A 14,457-nucleotide genomic window follows, 5' to 3' on the forward strand; every position below is an offset into this window, starting at 1 on the left:
TATTAGCAACATCCGTATGGTGACCTTTTAAGTTTGTAGATAGTAATGTGAAATCTCACTGGGTCAGCTTTTGTTTCTGTATTCCCTTCAGGAGCATATAGTGGGGCAGATGAAGGGTAGCTAACGTGTAGCTTAGGCCATTGGTTCTGTTTCTGTTCAGCACTGTGTTATTACAGTCTTCCTTTTTTGATGACTGTTATTGAAATCGGTAAGATGTTTTTTCCCTGCAATTCAAGCATAAAATAGATACTTCTGTCATTACTAAAACACATACTTAGCTTAAAAAAAATCCATATGAGGCAAATACTTCAGAAGGAGTCTCTTCTTTTTCCTTTCTCCTTCCATCTTCTTACTGTTTGTCCCCTGGCTGGGTTTTAATTCAGATTGACAGCAGTGACTTCTTGACGCTGTCTGTAGGGTCTCTGATAACATTTGTAGAATGCGTTGCTTTGGCCTGATTCCCGATGGCCGAGTGCAAGCATTGCCCCAAACCTGTTTAAGCGGTCATTTCCAATGACTGGGCGTAAGTCCAGAACTGTGTTATTGCTTCAGTGATTTATCGAGGTTTATCATTAAAGTGTATGGATAACACAAATGATGCTACTGCTTGTGCTATGCCTGTTCATTGAGCAGAAAGTTCAAATACGTATTTCTGGTATGATGTCTGGTTCATCCTACATGTGTACCAACAAATGTGGATAAAAACAATGTTTTTTTTATTTACAGATGCTATTAGAGAAGTTAAGAAGTACTCAGCTGCTCATGCGAGTGAAAAGGCTGCAAATGTCAATACCAGTGCCTTTGATCATACTCAGATGAAACTCTTCCGATCACAAAGAAACCTTTATCTCTCAGGTTTTTCCTTATTTTTTTGGCTGTAAGTATAACACTTCTCTAATTTCTGCATAGCGCGATTCTTACAAAGCTATTGCGCAGAGTAACCCAATTAGAAGAAAGATCAGAAGGCTGATTTCAAGAGATTAAAAGAATTAAGCAGATGGGCTATGAGGCAAATGAGATCAGGAAAAATAATATTTTATAGATGTTTGAAGATTGGAAAGATATGTGAACAACACATGGAAAGAAACATTTTGAGTGTATGAGAAAACATTTATTTTGAAGGAGAAGTTTCTTCAGGGAATACTTATTTCCTTCCTTAAACTTATTCCCTGTGTCGTTTTTTTAAACAAAGAAAATTGGAGTTTAAAAAAAAGCCCCCAAACTAAAACATTCTTAAAATAATCCTAATATGTTGCAAACTGGTATTATTGCATCCTACTGTGTTAAGAAGCAAGCTTGAGTCTGACTTTAACTGTTTCATCTAAGACTCAAGAGTTAGGAACTGTAGGATAATGTTTCATTTTCCAACAAAGGTTTCATGTTATTTCAGATCAAGCACTTTGACAGCTGGCCTACTGTGAGATTATACTCTTAAATTTGGTAATGCTTTGGGGGTGTTTTAAATACAGCTAGTAGCACAGGATAACAGAAAGGAACGTTTTACATCAGCCAGTAGCAGCCAAGACTACCAGCAAATCTTTTGCAGGTAGTCTTGGCTGCTGAGATCTTCTCAGTTGAGCGGGGAACACCTGAACTAGTTGGACAAATAACGTGAATAAATAGGAATAGGAGTGCTGATCAGAAGGTTTCCTACTTGCACGTTTTATGGTGGTACTGAGCAAAGAATGCTGGCCTGTTTCTGTAGCTCCTCCAGTGATTTGCTTGACGTTCCTTAAGCGCAAGAAAATGCCTGGAATTACAGAGACCTGGGACAAAGTTCTTCCACTTTTACTGATGTATTGCCATTTTTAGCTGACTGTTACCAGGAGAAGCTCATGAGGAGCATTGTACACATATTTGTGTCAGAGGAAAATTCATACAAAACTTCAGCAGGAAAATTCTGGAGAGAACAAGGCTACAGTCTTGCACAGTGGTGGTAGGAATGCATCATGTTCTTTGTCTTGCTGTAGAAAGGCTAAGTAAATATGCCTAAATGTTTGTGGTCTCTGCTCCAACAGAGGAATAGTTGGATTGTGTCCTTCCCTAGAATTAGAAGCTGGTCACCCGGGACTCAACCCCCACCCTCAGCTGTTAAGAAAGAAGGCTTGTCAGGTGGCCCTAATGGATTTAATTGCGGAGATAAGTTCTGTTCCTGAAGAGGTTTGCTTAAGGCCTTTTTTGAGCTACTGTCCTTCCACTGAAATTTAGAAAAAATAGCGACTCCTTCAGTAGTGGCTAAATCAAAGGACTTTACTTTGTAGAGTTATTTTGCTTACCCATTAAACTAGCATTGCATCTGGCGGGGGGGCGGGGGGGGCGGGGAGGAGTATTCCTTGCGTTGCCTTGTCAATATACTACTACCCAACCAAGTTACAGCCATGCGTAGGTGGGAGTAGATATCTTGATGCCTCTGGTTGACTCTTTGGGTCAGTTTTGGTTCGTTTCAGCACAGAGGCCAATTGGAGATTTCCAAAGAATTGTTGGATGGAAGCTCCCAAGATGGGGTGGAGTGGAAGTTTATCACATCTGGCAACGCAACAAAAGCTCCTTTTTCCACCTGTGGTTCTGCAATTGCAGAATATGTACAGTGCCCTGGGAACAAGTGAGAAAGATGACTGCCTCTCAGTGGAGGTATCAGAGCCAGCTCACACAAAGAGGAAAAGGAGGGTTAAAGTTACCAGAGACTGTCCTCCACGGGGGACAGAGGCACCGATCTGTTAACCTGACTTGATGTCTCGGGACATGTGGAGAGACTGCTGAGGCTTGTCCAGTCCTCTGTTACCCCTCGCGGCTCATCCGTGCAAGCACCTTGGCATATCAAGAGTAACCACAAATCTTTGGGAACAAAGATAAAGGATGTGTGGACCCAGGTGGTGTTCAGGTCAATCCTAGTGAGGGGAAAAGGCCGAAGCAGGAGTGGATGCATCCAGCAAGTCAATACCTGGTTGCATGGCTGGTTTTGCTGGCAGGGCTTCTATGGCTTCTGTGATCTTGGGACCCTCTTTTAGGGACAAGGACTGCTGGACAGGGACAGGATTGTCTGCTGTGGGGCAAGAGAATCTTTGACAACTGTGTGTGAGGAGGACTTTAAACTCAATATATCGGGGAAGGGTTGTCGTACTGTGAAGAGAAGTGAAGGCGTGAGGAAGAGATGGGAAGCATCTGGAGAGCAACAGGATGCGGAAGACTTTCATAGTATACTTGTGAAAGCAGCACAACTGGGAGCCCCTCTTAAGTTCTTGAACACAAATGCGTACGGCATGGGAAACAAACAGGAGGAGTTAGAAGTTTGTGCACAGTTGCAGAGGCATGGCCTCACTGGTATTGCAGAGATGTAGCTTTCATGACTGGAGTGCTGCAATGGATAGATACAGGCTTTTCAGGGAAGATAGGCAGGGAAGGAGAGGAGGATGGATTGCATTTTGCAAAGGAGTGGCAGGAATGCGTGGGGCTTTGCCTTGGATCTGGCAACAAGCCAGTCAAAAGCTTATTGGTAAGGAACAGAGGACAGGCCTACACAGGGAGTGTTGTGGTAGGTGCCTGTTATAGACTGTTTTATCTACTTCCTCTTGATCAGGCGTTCTTTAAACAGCTGGAAGAAGTCTCATGATTGCAGGCCTTGGTCCTCAGGGAGGAGAAGACTTCCAACCCCCCTGATATCTGCTAGAGGGTCAGTAGGTCTGGGTACAAGCGATCCAGGAGATTTCTGCAGTGTGGTAAAGGCAGTTTCTTAACACAGGTGACTGATCCCCCAACTAGGGGAGATGCTTTGCTGGCCTGTTGTTAACAAAAAATGAAAAATGAGTTGAAGATGTGAAGGTCAAGGGCAGCTATGGCTGCAGTGATCGTGAGACTGTGGAGTTTAAAACGCTGAAAGAGCTGAAAAATTAAAATAGTAGTGTGACGTCCCTGGATTTCGGGAGCGCAGGTTTCAGCTTGTTCAGATGTCTTCTCAGCAGGATCCAATGGGAGACGGCCGTGGAAGATAAAGGCCCAGGAGGGCTGCTTAACTTTCAAGGATGACTTCCTCAGAACACAGGAATACTCCATTTCAGTGTGCGTGAAATCAAGCAAAAGGCCAGCGTGGATGAACAGGCATCTACTGACTGGGCTAAGACACAAAAAAGAAGCACACAAAAGGCAAAAATGAAGATGGACCGCTCAGGAAGAATACAGAGGTGTTGCTGGAGCATACAAGGATAGTGGTAGGAAAGACGAAGCTCAGCTAGAGGTGGAACCGGAGAGGGATGTGAAGGATGTTGAGTAGGGCTGAGAATAAAAGAAAGGCTAGAGAAAACGTGGGCCCAGTGCTCAGTGGGGCAGGGGATTAAATGATAAAGGATATGGAAAAGGCTGAGGCGCTGAGTATCTCAGTACCAGCCTTGCCTTGGTTTTCACTGGTAAGGTCTGTCATCTGGCTTCCCGATTCTCTGAGCCTTCTAGAAGGGTCTGTGGGAATGGAACAAACCCACAGTAGAGGAAGATGCTGCTAAGGACCTCTTAAACAAATTGGATGTACACAACTCTGTGCGACCAGATGGGATGCATCCTAGCATGTGGAGGGAGCTGGCCAGTGTCATTGCAAAGCCATGCTCTGTCATCTTTGAGCGACCATGGTGATGGGAGGAGGTTCCTTATGATTGGAAAAAGGTAAACGTCACACCCCTCTTCAAGAGAGACAAGGAGGATTGCAGGGAACTACAGACCAGTCGGCCTCACCGCAGTCCCTGGAAAGGTTGTGGAACAAATCTTCCTCAAAGCTGTTTCCAAGGACATGAAGGACAAAGTGACTGGGAACAGCCAGCACAGTTTTGCTGAGGACAGATCATCAATGGACAGATCAATCCTATTGCCTTCTGCAATGAGTTGACTGGCTGTGTGGATAAGGGGAGAGCAGTGTGTGTTGTGTGCCTTGACTTCAGTAAGGTCTTTGACGTAGTTCCTCACAGTATTCTGATAGCCAGATTGTGGAGAGAGATGGACTGGAGACGCGGACAATAAAGTGGGTGGAAAATTGCCTGGACCTTTGTGTTTCAAGGTAATTACTAGCTCAAAGTCCAGCTGGCATCCCTTGGGGATTGACAGTGGGGCCAATACTGCTTAACGACTTTATTAACAACCTGGATGAAGGGATGGAGTGTGCTCTCAGCAGGTTTGCAGACTATACGAAACTGGGGAGAGCGGTCAGTATCCTGGAGGGTGGGGCTGCTATTCAGAGGAAGCTGGACAGGCTGGAGAGATGCTCTGAAGGAAACCTTTTGAAGTACAACGAAGGCAAATGCAAAGCCCTACGTCTGATAAAATAACCCTGTACAGCAGTACAGGCTGGGCGCTGACTGGCTGTGTAGAAAGCAGCTTTGCAGAAAAGGACCCGAGGGGCCTGGTGAACAGCAAATTGAACGTGAGGCAGCAATGCACTCTTGCAGCAAAGAAGGCCGGCCCTGTATTGGGCTGTAGTAGCAAGAGCGTGGCCAGCCAGTGTTCCCCCTCTGTTTGACACCTGTCAGACTGCACCTGCAGGCTGTGTCTGATTTTTGGCTCCCCAATACAAGGTAGATAATGACCTACTGGAGTGATGGATGCAAAGGGGCATCAGAAGGATTAGGGGCTGGAGCACATCACATATGAGGAGAGGCCGAGGGAGCTGGGCTTCCACTTTAAGAAGAGAAGGCAAAGGGAGGATCTTACTACTTTATAAAGCTACCTAGTGGGAGGGTGTAGAGAAGATGGAGCCAACTCTTTTCAGGGGTGCACAGTGAAAGGACAAGAGACAACAGGCCCAAGCTGAAACCTGGGGAAATTTTGATAGAAGAAAAATACTTTTTAACCACAAGAGTGGTCAAACATTGGAACAGGGACCTTGAGAGACTGTGGAATCTCCATCAGATGATGGTAACGCAGCTGGACAAGCCCCTGAGCAGCTTGCTCTACCTGGCCCTGCTTTGGGCAGAAGACTGGGCTGGGTGACCTGCTGAAGTTGTTCCGACGTACGTGGTTCTGTGGTTCTGCTGATTCCATGGTTCTATCTTAGTAGTGATGTTTTGTTGACTCCTGTTATTTAATCTGTCTTCTTCCTATATAAGCTAATAAGCAATAGTAAAACATACTGCCCCTTGGAAGAATATGGGCATGGGGACCCTAACTTTTTTTTTTTTAAATCAAAACCAAAAGAGTGTGAAAATGAGCTTTCAATAAGCAGGGATGGTGCCTTTTCAGCTTACTGGGGAAGTTAACAGGTTCTCTTAATGCCCTTTCAGTTATGTAAAGGACAATTACTTGGATTTTCAAATTTCCTTTGAAGAACAGCTGTATAACTATATTATAGGAGTTAATTTAATTCACTACTGCCTTGGCCTTTCCTTGATTCAGCAGCATTATCATTGTGAAAGACTCCAAGATAATGTATGGAAGTAGTGATGCAAAGAGGCAATCGTAAGTTCAAACCAAGGAAGATATTTGCAAAGCTTGGATTTGAGGTGCTGTGTGAGTGCTAATGTTCATGTGTATTCTGATTTATACAGTATCAACAGAATACTTTGAGGATTAATAGGTTCATATTGCTAATTTTATCCTCGTCAAGCCTTTAATAAAAGTTTTTCTTTCATACTTATTATCATAACACTGTTGCTTGGATCTTGCCCATCTTGATCCATCATCCTTAAAACACTAAGTCGTTTAAGTGTATTTCATTCTTTAAGCAAAGCAGGTCTCTGGCCCCTTAATGATTGTGAATTTTTCTTCTGCAGGAGGTAAGTCAGAGCTGGGGCTCCAATTTTTGATGAATGAAAATCTTTTCAACTTCTTACTTTACTATTATTTGTCATTGGTGAGCCTGGTTGTTTAAGCGCTTAAAGGGAAGCAGTCCTTTGTGTTTTTGCTTCCCGTCTAGTATGAAGCTAGAGAAGAGGGTTTTGTGTTGCCTTTTCTTTTTTCTTTTTAATTTGTGCTGTGACTTATCATGCTCTTCACTGTGTTTCTTCACCAGTGTATTGAGACGTACTGTTACCCTTCTTACTCAGTTGGCAAAAGGGATGGCAACTCAAGCAGCTCTGGAATTGGAAGTAAACAACACTACGGAAGCAGCCAAAAAAACCATGGCTGAGAATGAAGTGCTGCAGCAGGTACCTTATAACCTTTGCAGTTATTTTCTTAAACAGCAGGTAGTTAGCACATAATAATCTGATGGTAGGCCTTAAAACTTGTTGATACCAAATGTTTTGGGGCTTAGCGGGGAGAGGGGTTTCCTTACAGTTTTATATTTCAGAATGCTGAATAAAAATTTCAGTGGCATCTTTATTAATAAAGAAAACTAATCCAAATAAATGAAGGAAGTTCTGTCTTTCTAATATAAATGTCATTGAAATACTCATATTTAGTTAAAATATTTCTTTGAATTCAATCTTAGCAAAGTGTAGCAAGACACTAATCTTAAATCTTTCTCAGTTGGCTGAACAGTTGGCTGTTTAGGTCTGGGCTATTGCAGTCCACTGTGGGCTATTGCAGTACAGCAGCTCTGCTGCTGGCTGTTCCTTATAGAAAGGACTTGCTCCAGTCCTGAAGTGTCTTTTCTAACTAATAAAATTGGTCTTTGTATTTATTTATTTTTATAGTGGGTCAGCCAACTACCTAGCTAGACTTTCTCTGTCCCAGTAAGGTACTGCTATGATGTTTGTGAGGATATTGCCAAAAACATCTTACTTAAATATAGAACCACCACTGGACCAAAGACGTGTTATTTTTATGAAAGGATTGGAGAAAATTATCATTTTTCTGTGGCTCAAGGTACAGTTGTATGAGAGAAGGGAAATGAGCAAAGAAGTCTTTTCTCATCATTGGTTAGTTTGGCTTCTGTTGGAAGCAATTGAACCATAAGCTAAAGTGCAGATAGCCAGTGCGTGAAGACTCTTACAGGACTGTTCACTACAGCATATTGTCAAAACAAAATTTACTGGAGGTATGTCCAGGTTTCCTTCCATCCTGTCTGCAGCAGTGTCTGTGGTTACTAGCACCATAATGTTTTTTTTTTTTTTTTTTTAGTAACAAATCTGCAGTTGGTGAGAACAGACTCTGAGCAAAAAATACTAGAAGGGATGCAAAAGAATCTGTTGTTTGAGAGAGATCTTTTAAGATGAGGGTTGGTGGAGTATGTTTTTAGGTATTCTTCAAAGTATGCAATAATTCTGAATTTTTGGAATTTGGTATTTTGTCAAAACGATACAGACTCCCAGCCTCAGCCATGGAGTCTGTCTGTCTCTACTGCAACCTGGTATGCTTTTTCTCTGTCCAGCTGCGATTCGGCTGAAAGTCATCTTTTTTTGCTGCTTTCGCTCTCAGGTGTGTTTTTCCCTGGTGATATGGTCTCTTAGTTGCTTATAATTGATAGCCAGAAAGTGGAATATAGCCTTCCTGTCCTGGTTTCTATTTGTTTTTGATTACATGTTTTTTTTAAAAAAATATGGTATCCGCCGGTCCAGCTGGCATGCTGCAGGTAGATCTCTATCCTGCTCAAGATGCAGAGTGTTCAGAATTAGTTTATTATAGCATTATAGGGGATATTATGACTTGGGATTCTCCATGGCTTGGCCCCTGCATTTCTTTCTTTACAAACGTTCATTCCACCGCCAGAGAGAGGTAAGAGCAATTGCTTTTAGGACAACATTTATAATCTGCTAGTGTAAATACTATGCATTTGTCCTAGAGTGTGAAGTCTGGGCTGGTCCCTATCGGATGGTTAACAGGGAGCACAGGACTTGAGGTAGAAGTTAATAGAAATAACTATTTGTGTATCGGTAGAAAGAGGTGAGAACAGAAGTAAAGGTTTCTGTATGAGGCCCCTGTAGCTTTATTTCATGACAAACTGGCTACAGTTTTGTTACCAGCAGTCTAATGCAATCTCTGCTCTTGGGTTGAATTGCATCTGGAAACTTCTCTTCAGCTCTTTTCTTTGGATTGTTTGCCAAGATTTATCAACAGTTTTTGTTCTTTTTTTCTTTCCTTCTGCCTCCACCCATGCCTGATGATCTCTTCTTGATATCATGAGTTCACCTGACAGGTGTTCATCTCAGTTCTTCTGCTTTTCTTCTTCTCCCCCCCCCAAACATTTACCACTTCTTTTGCTTTTTCCATAACAGGGATAATGCTTGGTTGGCTAGTGGAAGATGTAGGAGCAGAGGGTCTAATCCTTAATAAAAGATACTTGTAAGTCATCAAATAGTAATTACCTTAAAGATAAGAGCATGCATAGTAAGTATAATAGTACCGACAATTTCAGAGTATGGTAAGCACACTGCTCTCGTATCTGGTATTTACAGGGTTACTCTTGAATGCTTTCTTAGTTTTTCTTGAATTTCAATGGATATCTAGTTAGGGTATCAAGGTATTCTAAAGATTAACGAAGTAGCTACAAACCCTACAAACCTGCAAGGAGAGATTTCTAATTGCACAGTTTAGATAAGGATAGTTTAATTATTAAAACAAGTTACACGTGAACACGGTGGGGTCCTTTCACTTGCAGTCCCAGTATATGTGTTTCAAAAAGCCATTTATAGATTAAATAGAAGTTGTGGGTTTGATTCAGAGATATCATATACTCTTATGCATGCTGTTACAACACTTGATATCAACTTAAAACATTGAGCCTATGTTTTTCCCAATTTTTTTTTTCTGTTTTTCTAGGATGACTGAATACCTGCCTGTTCTGTTGGCATTTGATAAAACCTGTCACTTTGCAAGATCAAAGCTAATATTCTCTATTTTTTTGTTATTAATGTCTTAATCTAACTAAACTAAAATTAACTGTAGTAACTGTGTTTTTTAATAGGCCTGGAAAGAAAAAGGGAGCAGTAAAAAGAAAGAGTCAGCGGAAGCAACCAATGAAAAACTAAAGAAAGAAATTGAACATTTGAAAGCAGAGTTACGGAAGTCATCATATGGTAAATATTGTTAGGACTCTTTTTGCAATTACGAAAAAGATAATTTCAACTCTTTTTGCAATTATGAAAAAGATAATTTCAACTGCAGGTAAAAAAAAAAAAAATGTATCTAGGTGTAGCAGTAACTAACTTCATCAGTTTGTGGAATACTTGGTTTGGGGTTGTGTTGTTTTTTTTTTTTTTTTCCATTTGACCAGGAGCTTTAAAACATACCATTGCTATCTTTTAGTAAATGTTTCCATTATGAAACATTCCATTATATGTTGTAATTTGAGCACCATAATTATAACTATTCATAAATTGAACTGCTATATTTAAGTGGTGTTGACTTGTCTTCATCAATGATATGCTGGATAAGGTATCAATTGCTCATTACTGAAGGCATCGAACTGATCTTTCCTGTAATATGTAACAGGCAATCTCCCTGTGTAAAAAGGGGAAATAAATGGTTGAAGCGTTTTTGTATAATGTGGCTTTTAAGTTAGGTAGCAGGTAAGTCCTTGACCAGTGTTCTAAATTTGTCTCCCCTACAACAAAGGTGTTAGCCTTTTCTTCTCTCTTTTTTTTTTTTTTTTTTTAAGTCTATTAGGAAATGTTCCTTGCGGTTTGTATCATGACGCTTTCGCTAGCAATTTCTGTGTTTAAGGTTTAGGTTGTCAAAGCTGCTTTCTTAGGAATCGAAACTGAAATAGAAGCGGATTTTACCTGTTTGGTTTTGTCCTATTTGGAACTGCCAGGTCTGTGATGCTTCTGAACACCTGCGCATCTGAAATTAATGTTTTTAAGATAACACTGCTTATGACCTTGTAAGCATTAATCAGGCTATTACAAAATATATTTTTTCATGGTAGTGCATAGCGTATTGTCATCAGAACACAGTAATACTTTTATATTACATAGCCCTGCTACAAAGCTGTAAGTATAGCAACTCCAAATATTTTATGAATCATTTTTCATTGTCCACTGGGAAGACAAACAAGAACTGCAGAACAGCTGTTTTCAGCTGGGCTTGAAGCAACAGGAATCTTTCAATGGAGGGGCTCATTAATTCACATTCCCAGGCAGGTTTGATTGTGGGTTTTCCCCTCTCCTGCTGTTTCCTTAAAGAAAGGGAAGAAAGCTGCCTTTGAAGTGACAGGATCAATGAGAAATATAAATGCATATGTTTTATTTAAACTAACTGGCGGTATGTAACATTAATATAATGTAAGCTTTTCAGTCAGGAATGCTATAGAAAGCTAAGGAATAAATAGATTTACCACATGCTGTTTCAGCTGCATTCTTCTTGCAGGCTGTTGTCCTCCCGAAAGGTGTAAAATTAAGGCATGCTTCAGTCTTTTGTTAGGGGGAAAAGTGGAGGAGAGGGTCTTTTTAAGGAATGAGTCTGAAAATATTTTAACCCTTCTCCCCGCCCCCCAAAATAAAACTCTGTGGTTACATTAATTGCCGCCATCAGCTAAATAGTGTTACAGTATGTCTGTCTTATGTTTTTGTAGCTTTTCTTACACTTTATTTTGAGGCAACCAGTAACCAACAAGCTTGAAGTACTTGATAATAAATGCTTCTTTAGACACAGCTGTCTATGGAGAGTTACAGGTTTCATGTAAATTGAACTTACTGGTTTCTTTCGAAGCTTCTGCAACTCAGCAGGTAAACATTGTTTCCTGCTCACTAAGTATGGGTAATGCATTACCCAAAATCAAAGTTGAGATTAAAAAGAGGTAAGACAAACTTTTCAGTTTGTTGCGTGCCACTGAGTTCATGTGACTGAAGTTATCTTTCTTTTGTGCCCACAAAGTCGTCATATCCCTGAAGTTTTAGGAGGAAGTGTTTCGGTTTTTTGTTTTGTTTTGGGGTTGTTTGTTGTTTCTTGAGGAGTGGATGGGTGTCATCTAGCTATCAAACAAAACAAAACTGATATGAGAAAAATCTTGCCTTTTTTTTTTTTTTGGCTATAACATCATTAAGAGCCGGTTTGGTTTTTTGCTGTTTCAATAAAAAAAAATCTCTGATCTTCTGCATCAAGCAGTTTCAAATACCCTTTGCTCTGGTCTGGCATGTTTGTAAACCTACTGATGTGTGGTGGTAGGGTGAAAAGAGGGGTATCTCAATAGAGTGGCTCTCAGAAGGAATCCTAAATGTAAGTTTACTTCAACTATCAGTACCTCAGTTTAATATCAGATCAGTGCGTTGACTTTAGGGGAGAGCTGAATTTTTTTTTTAAGGTTTTGATGTAGTATTTACTACTTCCAGCAGAGAAAATACTGCATATGTCCTCTTCCTGTATTTTCTGACTGCAATTATAACATAGACAGTGATTACTACAGACTTTCAGGAGATTCATCTGTAGTTCTTCAGCTTTCTACCTTTCAGGTGGAAACTACAATCTACTTTACCTTTTTATCTAGTTAAACATAAGTAAGTTAGGAAGATATTTTGCTACTTACTGTGTTTTGAGTGGGTGCAGAGGAAGAATGGAAAAACAAGACAAGGGAGAAAAAGACTATGAGTAGTGAAATTACTAAAATCTGAGGAAAGATTGGAAATGATGTGACAGAGGTTTCAGCCAAATAAATTTTATTTTCAGACTTGATTTTTCCTATCCTCATTGAGGCCCTTTTTCACTTTGAGGAAGTGAAGGAAAGGGGGCTTTTTTTCCCCTCCTTTATTGCAGACTCACATACTGGGGGCTTTATAGGCACCCAGCAGTGGCAAGCAGTTTCAGAGCCTAAATCCATTTTTAGCATACCTGGACATGTAATAACATGACTTTTGAGAAACTTCTGAGATGGCATTTTATTGATACACATGTATTATGAAAAATGTCTCGCTGGTGTCTAGGAATAAATATGAGTACTCTTAGGATTTAGTAGGCCTCGGTGCAGAGGCGAGAAAATATTTCTCGCGCTGCATGTTAAATACATCTCTGACAAAAAGTTGATGACTAAAGCAATTAAAGGCTGTCAATGTGGCTTCTGTCAGGCTTACGGGATTTTTTTTCTGGGTAAAGAAAAGGTGACGTGGTGGTGGTGGTAAGCAACTGTAATTCAGATTTGCAGCAGTTTTGTTTTTTGTTTTTGTTTTTTTTCTGGAAAATGTGCTGATTCCACAGTTTTTAATTACGCAAAATGCTAATTGTGAAAAATGTCATAACTGTAAGTATTTGTACGTTCCTCTGTTTCATTTTGGTAACTTTGGAAGTTATCCAAAAACATACAACAAAGCAATCCATCTGCAGCTGGAGAAGAGGTCAGAGTCCAAGAGAAGTTTCATAAAGCAGCTATCCTTACGGTTTTGGGATCGGGGGAGAGGGAGAGAAGAAAAACTTTTCAGTGCCGTTAACTTTCTCTTCTCACTCACAGATCCCACACTGCAAATGTTGATGGGTGAAATGTCTGTCTGTTATTATGGGACCCTTTGGGCAGAGGGAGGCTTCTGCAACCCTGTACTGTCTCACTTTCTTGCTATCTTGGGTCATCTTTTTGCTGGCGCTGTGCAAGTGTACGGTAAAAGCTACAGCTTTATTTACACAACAGAAATTTATACAGAACAACAAGTATTGCACCAGAACAGACTGTTGGCAAACTCCTGTCCAGCTAATTGACCACTGACTCTTCTAATAGCATGTCATGGTAAATGATGTGCATCAAAAGTTTTCACTTATATCTATATCATATAATGGGCATTGTGGTCCCCAGCACCTGTGTGCAGTTACTGAGCTGTGACCTTACTGCATCTTTGAGCTGAGTCTGTCATGCCGCACTGAGAAGAAGTTGAAGATAACGTTTCTTTGTTTCTGCCATTAGCATTTCACTCTCTGTACTTGTACTAAATCATCAAAAGTCATTTAAGTGCTTTTGAACTGTAGTCCAGCTCTTTTTGAAAAAAATCTTTATTAATATGTTTTGTTCTCCTAGGCTTACAATAGCACAGGAGAAAATTCTGATGAAACTTCCTGCATGCTTTAGTCTGGTTTGTTTTGTGTACGGAATTTGGCACGCCAGTGGTTTTTGTTTCATAGTTGCATAGCAGGGTAGGAGACAGCAGTTGGTGTGGAGGGCTGGTTTTGGTGCAGCTTTTAGTTGTTGACTACTCTGGAAGGTATGCGTGTGCAGATGTGCAACTGTCACTTAAAACCCTAAGATTATTAAGTATTGAGAAGATACAAACCATACAGACATTGTGAATACATTTCATAGAACTGTTGCCACCTGTGAGAGTTCAGTTGGGCCTTTGTGTTCATGGGCAAGCTAGTGACACGTATGGAAACTGTACTTATGTTGAGTTCCATAGAAGCACTCCAGTTGTTTAAAAAAGGGAAAAACAAGCAAACAAAAAACCCCTCAACCTCTATCAGCTTTCTTTTGTAAGCTGGGAGTGTGAGATACAAGTCAGCTAAATGAATGGCCAAGGTGTCATGTTGTTGAGCTAATGACAGAGGGAGGTTTAGAACCAAAGTCCATCTTTCTTAACTTTGCTTTTTAACTGCTAGGTGATAACCATGATGGGAGCCATTGCACAATGT

The 14,457-nt window shown here is 40.7% G+C and overlaps 1 protein-coding gene across 1 annotated transcript in view; it reads left to right on the forward strand.

Moving 5' to 3' along the window:
- The window catches only part of LOC104138389 (B cell receptor associated protein 29), a 40,985-nt gene that overhangs the window by 20,572 nt on the left and 5,956 nt on the right, over nt 1–14,457 (forward strand). The window contains exons 9-11 of the mRNA XM_068930405.1: nt 727–877; nt 6,986–7,121; nt 9,821–9,932. Coding sequence (XP_068786506.1) covers nt 727–877; nt 6,986–7,121; nt 9,821–9,932 — 399 coding nt within the window. The remainder of the gene's footprint in view (nt 1–726; nt 878–6,985; nt 7,122–9,820; nt 9,933–14,457) is intronic.

The sequence above is a fragment of the Struthio camelus genome, chromosome 1 (assembly GCF_040807025.1).
Source record: "Struthio camelus isolate bStrCam1 chromosome 1, bStrCam1.hap1, whole genome shotgun sequence".
In the NCBI taxonomy this organism is placed as follows: domain Eukaryota; kingdom Metazoa; phylum Chordata; class Aves; order Struthioniformes; family Struthionidae; genus Struthio; species Struthio camelus.